Raw genomic sequence first — 22852 nt, 5'->3', positions numbered from 1 at the left:
TGAATTGAGATCAATAGACCATTATTCATACTTGGCTCTGCGGCTTGGGAAATAAAACAAAAGAAATGTATTATTCATTACTGAGCCTCAAGATGATTTTCTTTTGTTTTATTCCCCCAAGCCTCGGAGCCAAGAATGAATTTAATATATCAAAAATGGTCGATTGGCTTAAGAAACTGTTTCATTATTGTATATGTTTGGAAGCCAGGACAATGAGTAGAGACATTTATTTGCGAGTGACTGCGTAGAAGTTGTTTCCAAAGTCACTATGAGACTGTTTCCAACTCCAGAAACTTTAAGTAGAATGGGTACAAGCTTTCGGCGCAACGATTACTGGGTTCGTTTGGGTTGACAAGCTTTAAATATGATTGGTTAATGTTTCCCTTGAATACCATCGACCAATCATAACTACGTATCGCTTGTCTGCCCAAACGATCCCAGAGCTCACTGAGCCCAAAACTTGTACCCATTTTCCTAGAGTTTCTGAGCTGGCAATTGCAAATAAGTAGGTTGAATAACCATGGTGATGTAGGATCCTTTCAACACTAATGTGAGAAATTAAAACACCATAAGTTATACAAATTCCAGTTCCTTCTACTAAACACACAAAAGTTTATGTAAATGGTTTGAGCCATTGAGTAATGATATGAGTGACTGTAGTGATTGCTTCCGCAAAGAAAGGCTGAGGAAACGCCAGTCGCTGTCGGTGAAGATCAGTGAAGTCCGTGCGATTGACTAGGATATATTCATCTGGATGATAATGATGTAATGTACTGGAGTTTCACACATTTAGAAGGCAATTTTGATGAGTAAAACGCAACAAACTTGTCTGACAAAGCACATGGTAAAAAAACAAACTCCGCAAGCACCAAGTACGGGATAATAACAAATGTTCAATCAACTTAAAACTGATTCTAATTAACGTTTCAAATTGTGGTTTTTGGATGTTTGTTTTTTTCGACTTTCAAACTATGCTGAGGTTTTACTGAACCGATCGAAAACGTAACCTTCAATGATATGCAATGATAGCAGTCAAATAAAAGCTCATTTAGTTTCATAGCTATATTATTTTACATAATACAGTCGAACCTTTTTCGATTTCCCTTGAAGGTTCGAGTTATCGGGAGTTCGAGTTATCGGGAGCTCGAAGAAAATAGCCGGGAGTAAGGAAAAAAACAGTTTTTACTGCACAGTGAGCATTCTAATCACATTTAATTGTAAAAATGTTGAGTGATAATTGAATGATACTGTTAGATTATAAATCAGAACGTAAAGTAACAAAACGTTGCCTAAATAGAGCATGCATTTTACTTTTTGAGACGTAAAGCTATTTCACGTTAGATTTGTGGCAAACAACATCAGCCTCCACTGTCGATTCACTAGTATATATTCCTACAACACGTCGATGGGAAATTCAAAATTCAATGTTTCGGAGGCAGTACACTCTTTTTTCCCGACTTTTTGAGGGCTCAAAACATGGTTCGAGTTATCGAGGGTAAAATTATATAGAAATGATCTGAGGGGAAACAAAAATTACTTCGAGTTAGCGGGAGTTTTGAGTTATCGAGGGTTCGAGTTACCGAGGGTAAAATTACAGTAAATGTATGACGGAAATCCAGGAGAAATCGATTTTGGTTCGAGTTAGCGCGAGGTTCGAGTTAGCGAGGGTTCGAGTTATCGGGAGTCAACTGGACAGTGGAGTAGTTTTGCCCAAACTCATCGTAAGACTCGCAGCTATCAAGGAATAATAAGTGGGCCATTTCCCAGTTCCAAAAATTCTCACTTCAAAACAAGGGTAAGTGCAAAACCTTTTTATGAAAAGGAATTTTATTCGGATGAGAGTAAAAAAAATAATTTTCATATCAATAACTTCGATCTTAGCCTCGCTTTGAAACAGAGGCTTGTGGCAAATGGTAATCTCGGTTTGTAAACTAGAAAGAAGCTTAGGTAGAACATGGTAGTGTAAAAATCGATACTAGTCCTTTAGTAAGTTTCCTTTGTTTTGCAGTTGCCTTACAAGCATCCACCACGGTAGATGAGTACAAGAAATTTGACATCAGTAAACAATGGTCAAAAGCAAGAAATGCTTGTAAGAAGGATGGTAAAATTCTTGCACAAATTGATAATATTGACTTATTTAATTCTACAAAGGAAAAACTCTATAAGGCATCATCTGGCCAAGGCAAGAAATACTGGAGTGGACTTCGATATAAAGACAAACTCTTATGGAGTGATGGCAAGCAAACGTTTTGCAATGGATCATTAAGTGCTATACTAAACTGCACTCATGTGAAAAACTTGATATATGAAAGATGCTTTATTATTGAGGAAAATTTTGACACATTGAAAGCTAAGCAGTGCGACATAGCTGAACGATATATTTGCCAGTCTGGTAAGTCTTTCATGCCTTCAGTCAGTTAAGTCTCGCGCTCGTCTTCAAATCTCATTAAATTCCCAGGTTGCCCCATGTAAGAGAATCCGGCGCCATTGATTCCGGAATCTTTGCCAGTGGGTTGACTTGGATTCTGGATTCCAATCGATGGTGAGGTTACGGATTCCTTGAGCTGTATTCCGTTGTCCAAAGGCCAGGATCTCAGATTCCACAAGAACGATTTCTTGGAATCTGGATTCCAGATTCCCTTACATGAAGCTATAAAGGTGTTACAATAAATTAACAATCTTCAGCAGCCGGTAACGATGCATCGTACCTTTTAAGGTTGTAGTAATTTGGTTAGCGCCCTTTTTAAGGACAAATTGGTCGAAGCTTCACAATTAACAAATATATAACTAACATCCCGGTATAACGAATGATATTATTCGCCTCAGTTCCAAATGCCAGCCGTTCTGACGCCAGAAGACAAAAAAAAAACATAATTTCAATCCGTTTCGATCTTCTTCAGTTTTGCCCATCCGTGGCATCTTTTGGTTCTGTTGTGTTATTTTAACCTTTCTTAATGTTTTAAGCGGTTATTTTTATGTTTCTCTTAATTTACCGGGCATTTTGTAATTACCAAATTTGGCTGAATTTCGTGACACAGCTCCCTTAACTAGTTCAATGGGGTACAAAAAGTTAATGCCATTGCTTAGTTATAAGCGGTCTTTCAGTACTGTTATTCATTTTGATTTGCCAATCTACAACATACGGTAAGTTAACTTGTGCGGCTTAGTTCCTTTAACAGCACCGCCTACCACTTCCACCTACTCCAATAAACCGACATCTTCAAACCTACAAACGTCGCATCCAACTGAAGCTGGCAATAACAACCGGAGAGGACTGGTAAGAGATGATTGACAGAAGCTGCCTAATGACGTCATTTTACTACAATTCACCATTTTTGCGTAGACCATAATGCACCTTGTTTATCCCCCAAAATTTTGCATAGACATTGTTTCCAATTTCTCCTGTGTAGTACCGTCGTCCCAAGAGAAATCGAAGACTACGGCTATGCAAACTTTTGGGGGGTATACAAGGTGCATTATGGCCTATGTGAAAATGTTGGTTGGCCAAATCCCTCAGGTTTTTACTTTCTTCTGCAAATAAGGGCGTGTGTTATTTTTAAAAATCTCGCTGGGATTGCAAAATTTAAATATTAAAGGAAAAAGGAAAAGGATTTTGGTGGTAAATTTGCAGTAGTAAAATGACGCCATCGTGTGAATGGCCTGTAGAAGACATCACTGTTTACAAACATTGTTTTTGTTATTCGAATTTGAAACAAGAGAATCTTTGGTCTCAGGAACCAATGCGCTTTTGGTTGGCCCATTAATATCAACAGGTGACGACAGCGTGATTAAAGCTATCGTACATTGTTTTTATTATTGACCAAACTGAAGAGAATTTTGCGGGCGGAAACATCACTACGGCACATGCATGAATATATTAGTGTAAAAAAGTACATTAAAATGCTTAATACTAACGCGATAACAACGAGATGGCGTCATTTAGGGCCTGTTTACATGGAGATGGGGGATCCCAGGTAGGTGAGGTAACCCGGTTTATGTGGGGTAACCCGCCTATCCATATAATCTCTCATTTTAATTTGATCACGTTTACATAATTGGTGGGGTGACCCGCCACATGTTACCTCACCTTGTGTCCCCCACCTCCACCTCCAGGCCCTTACTTTAGAGAATAAGTTTGCGCAGGATCCTGGTTTGGGTGATGCCCAAACGTCGTGTAGAGGAGATTAGAGAGCTCGAGCAAACGTAAAGAACTTAAAACTGGCGTGTCTTTTATCAGCTAAAAGGGCGGGAAGTAGTTTCACTCTTAGTATAGTCTTTCCTGGTAAAATTGTCTAGATGCTTATTCAATATTTCCGCCAAAAGAGAGACGCTTATTTGACGGAGGACCAATGCTCAATCGTCGGTGCTGGGTGGGCGGCGAGGGCTTATTTACTTGTTCCTTAAATGAACTGAATCGAAACTTAAACTTTATGAAAGAGGAATTCGGCGATCCTCAAAGACTAGGGTATGTACTAGTTGTGTGTGCAAGGTTTTCAGGGCTTATTCTAATGAGCGCTTATTTGCAAGTTTTGGCGAGTGGGGTGGACGCCCAATATATTCATGAGAGGTACTTACAGAGATTTTTGAAGGACTATTCAAATTGGCTGGGGTTTACCTACAACAGCTCGTTAATCGTAAGCTTTGAATAGAGTTTGTATTTTATGGTATAGTTCCAGGGGCGGATCGATGGGGAGGGTACAGGGGGTGCGCACCCCCCCTGAGATTACCTGCGGTTTTCTGGTATTCTGCAAAAAAAACTATGTGGTTTATTGGTGTTGAAGTAGAACAAGAGACGAGTGCACCCCCTCCTAAAAAAAATCCTGGATCCGCCCCCGAGTTCATATCCTTTATTCGTTCATTGCAACTTTGTCGCTCTCTAACCCGTTTTTTTTTTCGAAATCTATGAAATTGACATTTACTATGAAATCAACTTTATATTAACAGCTTCCTAACACTATCGAGTCATGTTTTGATTCGGTAAACTGCGACTTATCTGTGAAAATGATTGAGGTTAATTTTGTGCTTAATTCAGATTGACGCCTATTTTAAGCTGATTCGATATCTTAACGAGACCAATCCTTCTTCACTACAGGTACGTTTTTTTTTCACTCTGTTAGTGATTATACACCGTCCATCACCCTGTCAGTGTTTGTTCTTCTATGAGAATTTAGCTATGGATAAATCAGCGCCAAAAAGGTAAAATATAAGATAAGTCTACGCTGACAAAGCACAGCCGGCTGTCACTTGACCATTGCCAAATGAAAAATTGTGGGACTAGTTTAAAACTATCTTTAAAACATAAAGGTTTCGTCTTAACTCAGTTTGAAGGCTTACTCAGTCTAATATAAGAGATATTTTATCTATTTCAGCAAGCTATTAACGCGACGGATGAACTGCTAAGCAACTTCAAGGCATCAAAACAGAATACGAGCATCCTGTTTGCTGCGCAAGCTCTAGAAGTGTTCGTAAAATCCTTCGCGAAACGGCAGTTAACAGCAGCGAACGATACCTTCATGCAGAGCGGGAAACAGCTTGGTACAGGCTATTATATGATATACTATATTTAACAATTATTCCACGAGTTCGCGTTGGATATGTGATGGGAGAGCTATATTCATCTCATATCTAACAAACGCAAGTGGAATAATACTTTTAAAAACGCCCACAAAATATGGAGAATTCTTCCCGACTTTCTTTGTAAAAACAACCGATTTTCAGCTTGTTTTTAATTTTGAGCAGACGCGTACTGTTACTTTATTTGGAGAGCATGGTATAATGGCTCATATGATGGCTAAGCTAATCAGAGCTCTAGAATTGCATTATCCAATGATTCAGTTTTTAATAAAATGTGACATACCATGCTATTATGTGATATACTATAATAATCTCGTACCTTGATCTCTCATAGACGAAGCCGAGGCGAGAATCTCGCCTTCGACTTCGTCAACAAGAGATCTGGGTACGAGATAGTGAGCTACTTTAAGCAGCGACGTTTTTTGAGCGACGCACGTCAACCGGAAGTTAACCTTTTTCTCTCTTTATACGCCTTGATGCTACTTAATCTGTATTGCTAAGTGTATTTACTCTTATAGAGACGATTTGGCCAAATATTTGTTTAAAATCACGTTTCAAGAGTGAAAAAAGTCCACTTCCAGTTGACTTGCGTCGCTGAAAAACGTCGCTGCTTAAACTCGCGAATGGTTGATCTAGAATGGAAGGGCTGCGAAAACCGCAAAAATCACTAAAAAACTTAATAAAACGCAACACCGTATCGAAACTTACCGCTGATTGATATAAAGATTTCCGCAAAACTGCAGGACTGTAGAAACTTACGACCCCTGCCCCCCTCCCCCTCACTAATCGCTGTTAAAGAAAATTTCCCAGTTCATGTGGTATCAGGGTACTAGCAAACCTGAACATGAGTGAACTCAAGTATTTTTGACAATGTATTGATGAGGGTCGTTGTGAGGTCTGAGCTCAGTAGTGAAATACGTAGACAAGTGATTATATTCATCCGGGTGATTGATTCACGCTTGTGCGAAGTACTTGAGACAGCTAAAAAATTTCTACAGTTTCCCTTATAGTCTATTAGAAAGTAACCTCTTTTTTGCCTCTTGATATTGCTTGCAGTAATAATAATGAAGATGGTTCAGTCAAACTCTGAAGACCTAGTTGTTTCTGGCTCTTCGAGATCTCACAGTGATCGGCTACAAGAGAGCGACGTTCACATACGCCTTCCTGCCAGTATATTTCACGAAAAAGGTAACTAAAGAAACAATTAATTCTGTTTATATACATTACAGTGTTCTTAACCTGATTAAGTTCTCATAAAAGCGTCTCGTTCCAAATTCACGTCACCAATACAAAGTCACAAGTCACCCCTTTTTGAATTGAGCCGAAGGCAGTAGCTCGGATCTCCAGCGCATAAGTTTGGAAAAACTAAATTGAAAGGCGCGCAATTTATTTCCACCTTGTTAAAATACAGCAGATTAGCAATAAATCTTTTTGGAGATTCAATTCCGGCCCAATGTCGTTTCTTGTCTTTTAGGTGGCTATATGGCAGCCATAGTAGTAGGGCTTCAGCAAACTTCACCCCGTTGGTGTCTTCCCCTGTCTTCCCTCGCAAAAAGTGGATTCCCTTTATTAATATGTATAAGTGTCTTCCTGCATACTAATTTGGGTTTCCCGCATACTAATTAAGTGTCTTCCTCCATATATAATGAAGTGGATAGGTTTACTAATGAGCGTCACTCTACTACAATAGGAACAATAGGCTTGCCTAGACTTGCCCGGGCTCTTTTAACCCTGATTGGCTCATGTAGAATCTATTATGTGTTCAACATTAAAGCGCGCTTTCCCGTCAGCATTTTATTCTTGCAATCGCTTTGCTAAGGAAATAGTCTTATTATCACCAATATTACTCCAAACATGCAAGTCGAATAGAGCGCTACACCGCTTCTGACAGTAGATGAAGTGGAAAAAGTCCAACGTCAACAGGTAGCTAGCCTTATCGGTCATGTGTTCCAACTCACTTATGCGGCTACGGTTGACAAACTCATCCAAGAACAAAAGCTGAATCGCTACCACGGTTGTGCTATTCAACACCCAAGTCAAAACCAACATTCTTGCCTGGTGATGGATAATGATGACGCATGGATGTATTACCATGATGAAGTGGTGGAACAAATTGACCTCAATGTTATCTTAAAAACGGCTGAAAGTGTGTGCAGTGCTCTTGGTTTCAAACTTGGCAAAACGTGGGAAGCGTACGTGACCGAATTACCAAAGCTGCCTTGGACTAACATCTATCTCATTTCCTTGGAACTCGAAGATTATGGTGAGTTAGAAGATCGAATTCTGTATGCTATTTACTACGGACCTTGTGGACTGAAGTGCAAAGATCCCAGTGCTGTGGAAATTGACAGCCAAGTTGAAGTGCAATACCCTGAGAGAGTTGTGAGGAAAGATGAACAACCAATGGACCTTGACTTGATAATTAATGACATTCAAAATAAGCTTTGTTTCTAAAAGTAATAAAATTTGTTTATATCTAAATTGTGAGTCAGTGTGTGTTTGTCTCTGTCTTTGTCAAGATGGGGCTTTCTCTGTCTTTGCTTCGATTCGACTTTTCTCTGTATCGCGCACAAGCCAAAACGTTGAAAGTGTCTTCAAGTGAAATGGAAATGCTTCAACAAAAAGTTAAAGATATGCCGGGCTCGAGTCTAGAAAAGTTGAAAAAACTCCACTCTGAGGTCTTTACAAAAGTGAACTGGGGACGATTGGTGGTATTTTTGAACTTCGCGGATCAGCTAGAATTAACCGAGGAGGAATGGGAACTATTATTTAAATTTCTCGTGCCCACTCTCACCCAGATTCGAGGGTAGCTATATAAGTGAACAGCAAGAAAAAAGAAATCATTCAGCTTTGAACCTTCATAGCAATCACTAGTAATGGGTTGCTGGCCATCTTCACCCTCTCTGGTATTAGAGCGTATTTTCAACCGCATTCGTTGCGTATTAGCCTGTTGCGGGGGTCAAGTGATTGTACAAAATTCCGAGTTCTGTGATGGAGAAAGCACTGACCAGCATTTATCTCGACCCAAGCCAACCCGCAAGTTTCGGTGGTTTAGATGCTGTTTACAGAGCAGTCAAAGAGAAAGGAAAGAACAAGATATCGCGTAAACAAGTCCGAGATTGGTTGAGTCAGCAAGATGTTTATACTCTTCACAAGCCCGCACGAAGACGCTACAAGCGAAGCCGAGTCATCGTCCCTGGAATAGATGCCCAATTTCAAGCGGATTTGGTCGATCTTCAAAATCTCAGTCGCTACAACAAGGGTTATAAATACTTACTGACTTGTATAGACATCTTCAGCAAGTACGCTTTTGTGTTACCTTTGAAGACAAAACAAGGTCAAGAACTGGTCAAAGCCTTTCAAAAGATCCTTTCTACTGGTCGAAAACCTACCAAACTGCAGACGGATCAGGGAACAGAGTTCCTAAATCGTGTGTTCCAGAAATTTCTGCGTGACAACAACATTGACTTTTTTACTGTTAACTCTGGGCTCAAAGCCTCAGTGGTTGAGCGTTTTAACCGAACATTTAACAATAAGATGTACAAATATTTCACGGCCAAAAACACTCTCACCTATATCAATGTATTACCCCAGTTAGTATCTTCTTACAATAACACCTACCACCGAAGTATTAAAATGAAACCGAGTCAGGTGACTAAAACGAATGAAGCTCAAGTGTGGGATACTTTGTATGGGGATGATGTTCAAAAGCCTGTGCGATTTAAATTTCAAGTGGGAGATCGTGTCAGGATTAGCAAAGTAAAGAGAATGTTTGAAAAATCATACTTACCTAATTTTACGGAAGAAATTTTTACTGTTTACAAGCGAATGGCTCGTCAAGTACCCGTTTATAAACTAAAAGATGATGCAGGTGAAATCTTAGATGGAACATTTTATGAGCCTGAATTGCAGAAAATTATTAAGAACGATGATGTGTACCGCGTGGAAAAGATTTTGCGGAAGAGAAAGCGTAAAGGAGTAGTAGAGTATCTTGTGAGATGGAAAGGATACGAAGACCCAAAATTTGATTCCTGGGTTCAAGAAAGTGATATTTTGAAGTTGTAATTTATGTGTTTTTTGTGTAGTGAATAAAAGAAAAGGAAATAATAAAATGAATGGTGTGCGGTTTCTAATAAATTAAGAATACCCAGATTAAAAAGTTCATTTCAACACAGGGTACGATGGAGGTAACACAGTTTTATCTGCATCTCCCTAGCAATAGCAGTCTTGATAAATTTCCTCATAACACATTAACAGAGTACCCGAGTTAGTCTATCACAAACCCTAAACCTCACAGGCGAATGGGAAGTGGCTTTGACCGAGATCCATTATCCGCATAGTTGGAATAATATTCAACAGTTTCGATTTTACGTTCGAAATGAAAAACTCCACGGTGTTTGGGATTCCCTGGAGATGCTTCCGGGTCATTATTCTTCCGTCGAGGATGTCCTTCAAAAGATGAAAGAGTTAGTGGACAATGAAAATCGGTATACAGATGATGTACGGTTTTCATACGATAATCTCAGCAGAAAGGTTACAGTTCACTTGAAAAACAACGCAGAAGTCTCGCTAAATGATATGGCCTATATGCTGGGGTTCACCTCCGAACAAATTATTTCAAAGACCACCAAGGCGGACAGACAAGTGGATTTGGAATACGGCTTTCACGATCTTTTCGTTTACTGTGATCTTATTCAGTCACAATATGTTGGCGATGCACTGGTCCCTTTGCTTCGAATTGTTCCCGTAGAAGGAGAGGATGGCCAGCGAGTTAGTAAATCGTTTGTGCGCCCTCAATATGTACCTGTCAGCAGAAAGCAATTTGAAACCATCGAAGTCAATATAAAGCGAGACACAGGGGAATATGTGCCATTTGAGTTTGGAAGAGTGTTGTTAACACTTCATTTTCGTCAGAGTCAACCTCAGTACTTTTAAAAAATAAAAAAACTCCACGCCCCAAATCATAAGCTTTACGAACAGTACTATGTAGATCAAGCCAAACAAAAAGGTGGAAATTTACCCGCATTTCATGGAGCTCGATTTCAGCGAGGGTATGGCTTAGGTTCGATATTTAAAGGTCTGTTCCGCTGGGCGATGCCTCACCTGCAACAAGGTGCTAAGATGATTGGAAGAAAAGCTTTACAAACGGGTGTCAATGTCTCCCAAGATGTTCTTGATGGACATAACATTAAAACGGCAATCAGCAAACAGGCTAAACAAGCCCTCGGTCTACCCTCCCAGAATTCATTGCAGGGACAATCTGGAGCTGGCAAAAAAGCTATAAAAAGGAAAGCGCAAGGCTCAAAAATCAGTTCGCCTCCCGGCAAGAAAGCAAAAACATCTCCGCAAGCAAAGAAACCAACCAACCAACTAAGAATAGAATGGCCTTCGTTCATCACGAGTCACGTGAGTGTACTAAATCAGAGCTCGATCTTTTTACTATTCCTGCTACACAAACCTCTATTCACAAAGGGCAATGGATTGAATATCACCCTCTCAGCAACATCACGGACACTGGTCCTATTGAATTTAACGTATCTGGAACCGGAGAAGAATATTTAGATTTAGCGCGGACACAACTTTATGTGAAAGCTAAGATCACGAAAGCAAACGGAACTGCGTTAGATGCTGATACACAAGTGGGTCCCGTGAACCTGTTTTTACATTCCCTGTTTTCACAAGTGGACGTTTCCTTGAACGAGCGACTCATATCTGCATCCACTAATACTTACCCTTATCGCGCCATGCTCGAGTCTTTGCTGAACTATGGGGAAGAAGCTAAAACAAGTCAACTTTCTATGGCTATGTTTTACAAAGATACTGCTGGAAAGATGAATGTAGTGAACCCCTTGGCTGCAGACGATGAAGCAAACCTTGGATTAAAGGCTCGCTATGAGTTTACCAAAGAGAGTCATACGGTGGATATGATGGGACCCATTCACAGTGATATATTCTTTCAAGATCGGTTGATGCTCAATGGAGTGAATTTAAGAATCAAACTGAACCGAGCCAAGAATGTGTTTTGTCTTGTGTCCTCAGCAGCCGCAGCTAATTTCAAAGTGGTTATCACAGAAGCCATCTTGTTTGTACGCAGAGTCAAGGTTGCCTCCTCTATCATTCTAGGCCATGCAGCTGGGCTAAAACACTCCAGCGCCAAGTACCCCATTCGCAGAATCGACTGTAAAGTACTCTCTATTCCAAGAGGATTTAGCAGTTTTAACCCCGACAACATCTTTTTGGGTCACATTCCGAAGCGCATAGTATTGGGATTAGTGGACACAGAGGCTTACAATGGGAGTTACCGTACCAACCCCTTCAACTTCAATCACCACAATTTAACTCAAGTGGGTGTGTACGTGGACGGAGAACAAATCCCCCGAAAACCTTTGTTCCTGAAGTTTGACGCCGCTGGTGGTCAAAATGTGATAGCCGGCTATCAAAGTCTTTTCTCTGGTATTGGAAAGCTTTTCCAGGATACGGGCAATCAGATAAATAGAAGTGATTACGGCTCTGGTTACACCTTATTCGCCTTTGATTTGACCCCAGATCACTGCCCGGGAGATCATTTTGAGCTTATAAAACAAGGAAACCTGCGCTTGGAGCTTCATTTCTCGGAAGCACTCGCTAACACGGTCAACCTTATCGTCTACGCTGAATTTCAAAACGTGATTGAGGTCGACGCAAACCGAAACGTTCTCTACGACTACACAAACTAAAAATGGACACCATTCAACTGACCCTAATTTTGAGAAAGGACACATTTACACGAGGTGTGTTTCAAGGCGTGTATCCCTCAGACAAGCTACCTGCAAGTGTTTCGCAATACCCTGCCTTATACATTGCCAATGTGGATACGAGTGACAAACCAGGTTCGCATTGGGTGGCGTTTTATTTCACCAAGGAGCAAGAGGGAGAATTTTTCGATTCTTACGGAGCACCTCCCAGCAAATATTCAGGAACATTTACTACCTTTCTAAACAACAATTCTAACCAGTGGATTTTTAATACCGTGACATTACAGAGCATCTATTCCAAAGTCTGCGGACATTACTGTTTGTATTTTGCTTTATATCGTAGTCGGCAAATAAGTATGAGTACAATTGTGCCTCGTTTTTCTAATAACACACGTAAAAATGATAGTCTTGTCAAGCGATTTATTGAAACACATTTTCCTATAAGCCTTCCGAAATATCGCACTGATGTAAACAAGCAAAGATCACAAGCACAGCACAAAGTTCAATAAATAAACACCTTGTAATTTCATTTCAACATCTTTTATTGAGTGAACAAAATAAAGAGATGATTTACAATACAATACAATATAACAATGTCTCTTGTGGTGATTTTATAACCGTAACCAGCGCACAGCCTCGGGGCGCGGACTCGCATTTCTTCGCCGCTGTTTTTTCACGGGGGAACTTGTCACAGGTGGGCTAGGTAGCCAACGGGAAGGACTGTTAGGGGTTTCGTCTCTCACCCTTGCTTTAAATTCTCGAATAGCACTTTGCCTCTGTGGATTACGCACTAGATTTTCCGGGACATTCATTCGCGCCAGACCCCTTGCAAACACGGACCATCCCACTGGTTCAAATCCTTTGCGGTGGCGCAATGTGTCGTTGACTAGGTCCACCAGATGAGAACCTGGAATGGGTTTGGTTTCGTACAAAAGCTCTCCTTTATCATTCCAATGCAAGACATCTTGATGCTCTTTAATTTTATCCAACAATTGTCTAGCCCCGGCTTTGTAAATTTTGGGTACACTTTTCATGACCTCTTGCTCTACGGCTGATGAAATGAATTTTTCCGGCGTAGGTTCTTCCGTAGGTTGCTACTTCTCTTCGGGTTTAGGTGTTTCTACTGCTTTGGGGGTTGATATTTTCACATGAAGAGGTTGACCTTTTCGCTGATCGTAATAAGTCAAGTACCGCTGCAACACTTGATTGTAAAGCCTAGCTTTTTGTTCATCATCAAGTTCTTTACTGGATAAAATATCGGTCATTTCACTATCCAAGTTTCTCAGAGTTTGTGTGACGGGTGGGGTTAAAATCTGCTGGCGCTGTTGTAATCTTTCCAAGGTGTTCTCGGGCACGAGAACCATACGCTTTGTGTGATTCATTTTAGGTAAGAATCGAACTTAACACACGCAGAACGGGAGGTAGCAAAACACTTAAAAAATTCCCTCCGTGTTGTACCAACAATTTCTTTTTCTTATCGAGCGGTGTACTTTTTTCGGCTAAAGCGATCAAAGATTTCTTGTGAGGTAAAAGTTTCTTCTTGGCTGGCTTACTGACAGGCACTGTTCCTTTAAGCACGTTTAAAACACACTCACAAATGGTTCTTACTAAAGCGTCGTCTGCCACCTTCAAAATGGCTTTACGCTGAGCTGGGGTACACTTGACAAGCAGCTTCAGAAAATCGTGGTTCTTTCTCAGTCGCTGTGCCATCCTCAACTGAAGAAATGTGATGTGGTTCACGCTTTTTTATACTTTTCTGACGTAAGCGTACTGAGTCTCCCCGGGGAAAATATTCGTACGCAGCCGGAAGTCGGTAGGTGTTTCCGGTTTAAGATCACAAAATAGATATCCGTAGGGCCTTTTTGTTGCATCCTCAAACGCTTCTTGCATGTATTTGACATGACCGGGAAACATTTGTCTTGCTAAATGATTGACTTGACTGCTATCACGCGGGCTTTTGAACACCACTAAGTAATGAGAATTCAAACTCATATCTCTCAGTTCTTTTCCACGATGAAAAATGTTTTGGAGAATAAAGATCACGCTGAGATTGCGATGGTGACAGCCCTTGGTAAACAAATTAGTCATTCGCTGATCATTGCTAAGCTCGTACATTAAGTCATCAATGACGACTAAATTCCGCATAGAGGGATTAATTAGGGTTTCCAGATCACCAGGCACTCCTTCAACAAACATAATGTTCCGAATAGTTTTAAGCATCTCATCGTAGGCTGGTTGATACATGCTATAACACCAGAAGATATTTTCCGGGGCACCATCAATCATGTCTTCTCCTGCTTCTAGTAAACGTTTTACAAACTGACTTTTCCCACAACATGTTGGGCCGGCCACAAGCGCGGGGAAAGGATGTTTCCATCTCGGGTCCATGATCACAACTGATTAACTGATTGGTGCGTACTCTCATTTAAAGAAAAAAAATTGTTTTGGGTTCAGCATCCTTGTCATACACACGAATCGCTTTGGTATTTTGTAATTTTGCAAATTGACGCCAATATTTTCGTTCTATGTCCGATAACTCGTGGACTTGAGTTAAATGATTTGCTAATCGAACTAAGAATTTAGAATGACATCCCGGTATGGGGCAGTGTTTACATTTTAGTTTCTTCATGCTGACAGGACGAATGTTAGATACCAACTGAGTAAAACTATTTGCGACACGAAATTTATTGTTGATTTTCAAGGGCAGATCGGGCAGAAAGGGCCGAAAGGGCATCTTTTTAGCCCTGTGTTTTTTCCCCTGGGCGCGCGTGGAGATCTCGCGTGTAAGTCGTGCGCGTTGAGTCAGGAAACAAGCCACGATTAAATTCAACCAATGATTTATTTACAAACTAATTTCCTATGTACAAACATCCGTAAAAAGCTACGCAAAAAAATATTTACAACTAGAGGCGATCTTATATAAATATTTCGGAAAACTATTTTGAGAGTAATATATATTCAAACTTGAGAAAATGAAAATTATTTACAAAATCAATTTTTTACAAACTTGAAAACTTAAATATCAAGTGGAGTAGTGCTAACTCCATCTGCGAGAACTTTACATTTCGGGTAAAAATACGAAAATGCATCTCTGACCTGGGTATAAGTGTACATAGTATTATTTACAACTCTGAACCCTCGATTCACCCCAGCACTATTTTGTTTTGTAAGTAAGACATTAAGGTATTTATCTTTGGTAATGTCATTGCATTTCTTATTGACACCCTTACAACTAAACTTATCTTTGGCCCCAAAACAGTAGTAGGTTTTGGAACATAAACCCACGATTCCTTGTCCCTCCCACTCAACTTTAAAAAGACCTGGCTTTCTCTTATCATAGGCCTTATGTTCCGCAGTGTCGGTACGGGGAAACCAGTTACATTTATCAGCTTCGAACTCTGCTTTCAATTCTGGTTTGACCAAAGACTCAACACTATCCCCTGAAATGGCAATATACGCTGAATCCGTATCCATTTCACACATTTGGAAATCTGAGCGGTTTAGATATTTGTCTAAGAAATCATAATAGAACTGTAGCATGCGAAATTTGGCATACTGGTACACAAAAAACCCGACTTGAATAGGTAGATTTAAATTAATGGATTTTTTGCAAGACTGCACTTCATAAGTATCTTCAGTGATGTTTTCTAGTTTACGAAAAAGGTGGGTGTTCACTTTTCGGCTGGCCTGAGCGTCACTGCAATACTCCACGTTTCTGTGTTTCAGTTGGTTGGTGATCGTCTTACCATAGCCTGAATTGCCCACCTGAGAGATAAACAAAGATATAAGTTTTTTCTATACGTGAAAATGTATATTGTTCCCACCCCTTTATGAATGAAAGAATGAAACAAAAAACTTACCAATTTCATGGTATCTGCAATGATGGCTTTACTGGGGTCCGCATCTCCGGCTCTCCTCGCGTCTGACACCGCATCCCCAAACGGTTTGAAGCAGGGTTGAGGGGTGAACTCGATCACTTGGTGTACTTTCGTGACCTCTAAACCATGTTCCAGGTACCATTTCAGAAGAGGTGTAGCCAGCAGAATCTTATCTCCTTTCATGCTCCCGATCAAGCTGCGACGGGGCTGAGCCATGATGCCGTGCTCCTCAGCGTACGCTTTCATGAACTCTCCAATATCCTCTCGACTGATGTTGGTGTTTTTGAAGATCGGGCACATTTCACTAAACTTTTCCTTTAAGTGATCTGGTACACGAATATCTACTTCCACGCACCCAAACAAACACTCATTTCGCACCTCGCTCAATATTCGTTCCGGGCTCATGATCTTGACTTTGTCGAGGGTTCTTCTTACTTCGGTGGCAATAAATCGCTGTAATTCACGATTCGTTTTCTTCATCCGGCGCCATTCACATTCCCACATCTCCACGACACGGTAGCCTTTGCTTCGAATATACTCGGTGTTGGCTCTAGTTTCTTCCAGCAGTTCTGTCATAGGTTTGTTTCGTTTCTCGTTAAACTCTTTTCCGCGGTTGAGAGCGCAGTCATGGCCGTGCCAATAACACCCCTGAAACTGGTACACAGTTTGTGACTCAACATTGAAACCGTCGACGGGAAGTTTACGATCCCCAATGCGCTTCTCCGTATTGTTCAGCGGATGACGAATATGTATTCTGTCTTGGTGCGCCACCCATTCCAACCATTCAATAGCCGTGCGTACAGAACTTTTCGGTTTGAACTCATTGTCCGCCAGGCGTCTCGTATAACTTCCCGTGGGCATATCTTGCATGAGCGCCCAGAGATACAAAGCGTTCGCGTCATACCCCACGATCTTCTCACACAGCTTAGCAGCCTCGCCTTCCTCTGCTTCTCTGATCTTTGTTTTGCCGGCTTCATGATATCGGTGGAAAATAATACTTGGGCCGCCCGTGTTGTTGTCTTTGATCAGATGGTAGAGATCACTGTTCGCTTGATCGAAGAGACTGAAGTAAGTTTGAGGTGAAAGATAAGAGAAGAGGTACTTGAGGGTTAAACCAGGGACAGAAATGCCATCTTTAAACATATCGATCTTTCTCTCCTGCCAGAACTGACTCATTTTCTCTACTGCCTCGAGGAAAGGAACGACATCCAAATCATTGTACCAGATCAAGAACTCTTGAAAGGTGGACATTTCATTTTCTTCCCATACTTGCTGGCAGTACTCATATTCTTCTTCTGCAATGTTTTGGTTCTTCAGACTTGAGTAGAAAGCTTCATGCGAGGGCAGAGATGTTTCTTCGAGCTTGTCCAGGCTGTCGATCCACTCGTAAGGGAAGAATCCCTTGGTCTGTTCGCACTCGTACGCTTTCAGGAACTGGTCATAGCTGAAACCCCGCGCGACATAGTTCGAAATGTCCAGAAATTTTAAGGAGTTTGTCTTGAGACACATATGGTTGCTGTTTCTTTTGACAGTGAACTTGATGGGTTGAACTCTATTTGTCTACCATGAGCGTCTCAACAACTGGGTAGATGGTTTGTTTTTGATGTTGAATCAACAGAATAAATTTAATTTTATGTGTCTATCCACGACATAATTGACTTTCAGAGATAAGCGCGCGGGTAATATTATAACTCTGCTATATTGCTATAATCAACTGCTTAGTGGAAATAGCTTAAATTGCTCTGATACCTGTTTGAGTATATATAATACGCTGTCTATTTTCTTCAACTCGGCTTGATGATTGAAGAATATTAGTACACCGAGCAAATGCTTTCAACAAAAGAATAGAATAGATTTCAATATGGGTGCAATCATCCACAAAAAACGAATTCACTTATGTGATCAGTGGAAAGGGGAATCGATCAAGAATAAACTATTTACGCCTTCAAAATCATAAATAGTAAGCCAACTGTAACTTATATTCTTCCAACTCTTACAAACGATGGAGTGAATGATATTGTCTTTTTTTGTAAACCTAAACAATTTAGTTTTTAAAAGGTATACATTTCAAAAACTTTAATAGGAACGTTTGCACTTCTACATGGGGTATACTAAACAAGTGAACATGAAAGATGACTTACGGTTTCCGACGGATTTTAAGTGGGTAATTCACTGGTTTCGCCAGTCCACTGAAAATGAACAACAAAAATATACACATGAGTGATTGAACAATTAATAGTACAAACTTAATTCCGTGAAAGAAAAATAATTTTATGATCATGAATGTTTACCTCATCAAAAATATTATCCCGTGTATCTTGCGCTGATAACGGTGCCGACTCGTTGTTATTCTAGATAAGAAGAGAAGAAATCAGATTACTTTAGGTTTTGAAATCTCGCTCATTTTAAAGAAATAGGTGGGCATTGAACGAATAAGGAGATTCGTAATGTTGTTTCATCACTAAACAATTCATGTACGTTGCGTATTAAAAAGGAAATGGAGTTACCTTGTCTAGCGCCATACGTTCCATCTCCTCGATTTCTCGAAGGTCAGCATTCGTAAACTGTACAGCAAGGAAACATATTCGATGAGTATTATACGACAACTGTCTACAAAAAGTTGAAGCAAATCGAGTTTGGAGTCCTTTTGTTTCTTTAACGAGGATAACAAAAGATACGCGATTTAGTTTAATAGATCAAATGCAAATCTAACCCAAATCGAGTCAATTAACATAACGAACATAAATGATGCGTGAAATTTTTACACTTCGTGACATAACATATTGGAAAACTTACCGAATCGCTCAGTAGATCGTTGATTTCATCACTACCCGTGTCCTGATTGATTTCAATCTGTGGAGTAGAACGTTAAGTAAAGATTAATATAAACTCGCTTCGGTAACGTACAGATTAAACGTAAACCGTCATCAGGAAAGAACTCAGAGACGAAATAGAATACTTACCGGTATCTCTTGGGCTGTGAGTTCCGACAGCCGAGCATACGCCATTGGGGTCCACTCATCGCGTATGAAAATAGATTCCAGCAATAATCCCCAATCTTGGGTCGAGGAACAACCATCCAAGAGAGCTTGAAATTCGCGAACGTTGGTAATGAAAGCCATGATGTTCAAAAAGTAAATAAAGGTTTCCTCAAAACGAGCGAACTCGGACAAATGTTCTCCTTAACAAAGCGATTGCAAGAATAAAATGCTGAACGGAGAGCGCGCTTTTATGTTGAACACATAATAGATTGTTTACTATCCAATCAGGGTTAAAAGAGCCCGGGCAAGTCTAGGCAAGCCTATTGTTCTTATTGTAGTAGAGTGACGCTCATTAGTAAACCTATCCACTTCATTATATATGGAGGAAGACACTTAATTAGTATGCGGGAAACCCAAATTAGTATGCAGGAAGACACTTATACATATTAATAAAGGGAATCCACTTTTTGCGAGGGAAGACAGGGGAAGACACCAACGGGGTTAAGTTTGCTGAAGCCCTACTACTAATACTAATCTAAGTCTAAACTGTTCATTAGGATATATTTCAATAAAACACATTCAGAACTTTAAAAGTTAACTTTAATTACCTCGGACTGTGTGTTCAGTTTATGCTTTTTATTATTATTATTATTTTTCATTTGATCCACTAAAAAAAGAATTCCAACTGAAAGTGGATATATAGGATCTCGTATTTTCGCCATTGCTGTGGAACCATTAGAGTACCCACTTCAAGGAAGAGCATTATTTGACTTCGGTCATCTAAAGGTAATTTTTATTAATTGGTTATAAACTTTAATTATATACAAATACCTACAGCTGTCAAGTACAGTCAAGCCCCGTTAATACGGACACTGAGTGGGCCATACAAAGTGTCCGTATTAACACGGTGCCCGTATTAAACAGGTGGAATTTAGAGAAAATGTAAGGATTATCTTTCCACAGGGACAAAGAAAACTGTTTGTAATAATGAGCGGTCCGTTTTAAGAAAGCGGGTGTCCGTAAAACGGGGTTTAACTGTTCATGAATGATCCCTTCTGCTTCTTATTGAGGTTTCGTATTCACATGAAGCGAATTGGAGTGTTTTTTAAGGAAAACAAACACGCTGGTTCTTGGCCAACGTAGTTACGTCAGTTTGATGGATTCTTTATTACAGTCAAGCCACGCTTTACGGACACCCGCTTAATACGGACACCTCATTATTACGGACAGTTTGCTTTGTCCATGGGGAAAATAAAGAAAGCCCTTGGCCTTATTTACTCTAAATTCAACCCGTTTAATACGGACACTTTCTATGCCCCCCTCAGAGTCTGTATTAACGGATTTCGACTGCAATGTATTTGGAGGCCCAACTTGTTAATCATTTATTTATTTATTTTTTTTAGCCGACGTTGCGTTCGAGCAAGCCGGAATGCGTTTTCTGGAATTTTTCCATGAAGTAAGTTTAAGTGTTACATCAGTTTAGTTTTTTTTTTTTGGCTTTTTGCCATGTTAGTAAAAAAACGGACCAGAACGATATGCCAAAAAAATGTATTTTCTCTCTTGCTTTTAGGTTTGTTTTGAAGGACAACTATTTACGCGAGTTGTACGGCTCATAATAGCACCAATACCATTTGCAGTTAAGGCGTGAACATAATTACCTATTCACACAACCCCATTATAGTCAACCTGAAAAATCGTAAATGTTAGTTATCCGAGCAGGATTTAGGTTAGCCTATTATGTAAGCACATCACTTCGCTATTAAATGCGCAAACAAAGCCATTTTTACTTACCTTGAAAGTTTATCGAAGAGGTACTTCACCTGAAGTCTTCTTCTAGAGTTTTATTCCTGAGAACATAATTGAACACAGAACGTTCGTTTTATGTTCACAGATTTTTTTCTCCTTTATATTTTTCTATTAACCAGGCAATATGGTAGTTAACAAGAGGAAACAATTGCATCGTCGCTAACAGCTTGAAACCTATTGTTAATTTATTTATCGTATTTTTTATTTCAACAGGGATGGCTCCAATGGCTCCAGTGGCTCCTGGTCAAGGAGAGGCTGCAAAACTGAGAACTACACCAGCAGAAGAACGTATTGCAGCTGTGATCATCTGACTCACTTTGCAGTGTTGATGCAACTCAAAGACCACGAGGTCAATATTTTTAAGAGATTTGCTCAGTGATGAGTTTTAATAGCATTATCTCTCTAACTGCATGGACGTAGCCAGCTTTTCGACTAGTTGTAGGCCTGGCTGACTTTCATTTCCACACATCCTGAAAACTGCGCGCATGACTTGTACACACTGACCTCACACCAACTCTTTGAGCTCTTAAGCTTTTTAGTTCACCCCAACAACGCATAATTTACTACATAGGCCAGGGCCTACAGGTCTATAGGCTGGCTACGCCTTTGAGCTAAGTTAAATTGACGGCCTTGATTGAGAAATTCTTAAATGCAGAAGGTTTTAGTTTTCATTTGACGCTTTATTAATGGCTGAAGGAGAACGTCTTTTTTTCTTTAGATACCAGTTAAACATCGTATGGCGCTAGAACTGATCACCTATATCGGCTGTGCCTTCTCTTTGATGGGAGAATTTATCACAATTGTGGCATACGTAGTTTTTCTGTAAGTAAATCTGACTGCTTTGTAAGAAAGGATAGGTATCTATGCGGCAATATAAGCAAGGGAGGAGGAGGTAATTTACCGCGCCCCCATCCTCGCCAAAAAGGCAACAACAAAGAATCTGAATAAGGAATAACCTGGTCGTTTCTCTCTCTCTTTACACGTTTTTAGGAATCTGAAAGCGGGAGATACACAGATAAGACTGAACTTCGTTATATCAATTGCTGTTGCCCAGCTGATCTTCATTTTGGGAATTGACGCCACACAGACCAAAGTGAGTACATGTATAGTCAGCGGATCAAATGATATAAAAAGACGAGAAGCGTCATTTAGAAAACGAAAAACCCACTTGTAATGACAACTTTCTTATTAACTTGATTTAAACTAAAAAAAAATTGGTGGCAACTGAAATAGCTTGTTATCCCTAGCTACGTATCTACTGGTTGCTCTCATTTCAAAGTGAGCAGACTCAACCCTGTGACGTGTGTCTTTAATAGTTTACTTCGGAAATGTTCGAAGATCACAAAGCTGTCCTTCACTCAACCGCCGCTTGGTTAGCTCAGTTAGGAGAGCGCCGGTCTGCTGAGCGGGAGTCGCGGGTTCAAACCCCGGCCGGACCAACACTCAGGGTCTTTAAATAACTGAAAAGAAAGTGCTGCCTTTGTAATGACATCTGCAAATGGTTAGACTTTCTAGTCTTCTCGGATAAGGACGAAAAACCGTAGGTCCCGTCTCACAGAACTTTCACTGATCTGTTCTTATGGGACATAAAAGAACCCACACTACTGTTCGCAAAGCGTAGAGGGCGTAGACCCCGGTGGTGTGGCCAACCTTCACGGGTTGTGGGATTGGGTAGGGATGGCACCTTGCATGGGACCTATGAGTGCCGTTCGTGCCTATTCCCTCTGGGCAGGCCTTTGTCCAGAAAAGCTTGTAAAAACTAAAAAAAAAGAACACTCCAGGTTTCCTGCCTAGTTTCTGATTGTATAAAATTCGCTCGCTACTTTTTAAGAGGGGGGGGGGGGGGGGGAGAGCTTGTATCTTTAATTATTTTTCTTTT

General features: G+C 40.3%; 3 protein-coding genes and 1 long non-coding RNA gene across 4 annotated transcripts in view; 3 read left to right on the top strand and 1 right to left on the bottom strand.

The window, feature by feature from the left end:
• LOC140928219 (uncharacterized) overlaps positions 1-22852 on the top strand; it is a 102245-nt gene that overhangs the window by 41537 nt on the left and 37856 nt on the right. The window lies entirely within an intron of this gene.
• On the top strand, positions 4988-6748 carry LOC140927259 (uncharacterized). The gene is made up of 3 exons (XR_012164553.1): positions 4988-5092; positions 5370-5535; positions 6631-6748. It is a non-coding gene; the product is annotated as an uncharacterized lncRNA (long non-coding RNA).
• On the top strand, positions 10956-12290 carry LOC140925998 (uncharacterized protein F54H12.2-like). Its single transcript, XM_073375814.1, has one exon. It carries the CDS (start codon positions 10956-10958, stop codon positions 12288-12290), a length of 1335 nt encoding a protein of 444 aa, XP_073231915.1.
• LOC140926805 (uncharacterized) lies at positions 18325-19630 on the bottom strand. The gene is made up of 4 exons (XM_073376496.1): positions 19150-19630; positions 18983-19039; positions 18694-18750; positions 18325-18537 (listed from the first exon to the last, which is right to left on the bottom strand). Exons 1-4 carry the CDS (start codon positions 19306-19308, stop codon positions 18433-18435), a joined length of 378 nt encoding a protein of 125 aa, XP_073232597.1. The 5' UTR covers positions 19309-19630; the 3' UTR covers positions 18325-18432.

The sequence above is a fragment of the Porites lutea genome, chromosome 2 (genome assembly GCF_958299795.1).
Source record: "Porites lutea chromosome 2, jaPorLute2.1, whole genome shotgun sequence".
NCBI lineage: Eukaryota > Metazoa > Cnidaria > Anthozoa > Scleractinia > Poritidae > Porites > Porites lutea.
The sequence above is the reverse complement of the archived record's forward strand: the minus strand, read 5'-3'. Positions and strand labels throughout refer to the sequence as shown.

Coding starts and splice junctions, on each gene's coding strand:
- LOC140925998 (XM_073375814.1), top strand. CDS start 10,956: ATGGCCTTCGTTCATCACGAGTCACGTGAGTGTACTAAATCAGAGCTC.
- LOC140926805 (XM_073376496.1), bottom strand. CDS start 19,308: ATGGCTTTCATTACCAACGTTCGCGAATTTCAAGCTCTCTTGGATGGT. Junction 19,040..19,149: donor TCACAGCCCAAGAGATACCG/GTAAGTATTCTA, acceptor TCTACTCCACAG/ATTGAAATCAATCAGGACAC. Junction 18,538..18,693: donor AACGTATGGCGCTAGACAAG/GTAACTCCATTT, acceptor CTTCTTATCTAG/AATAACAACGAGTCGGCACC.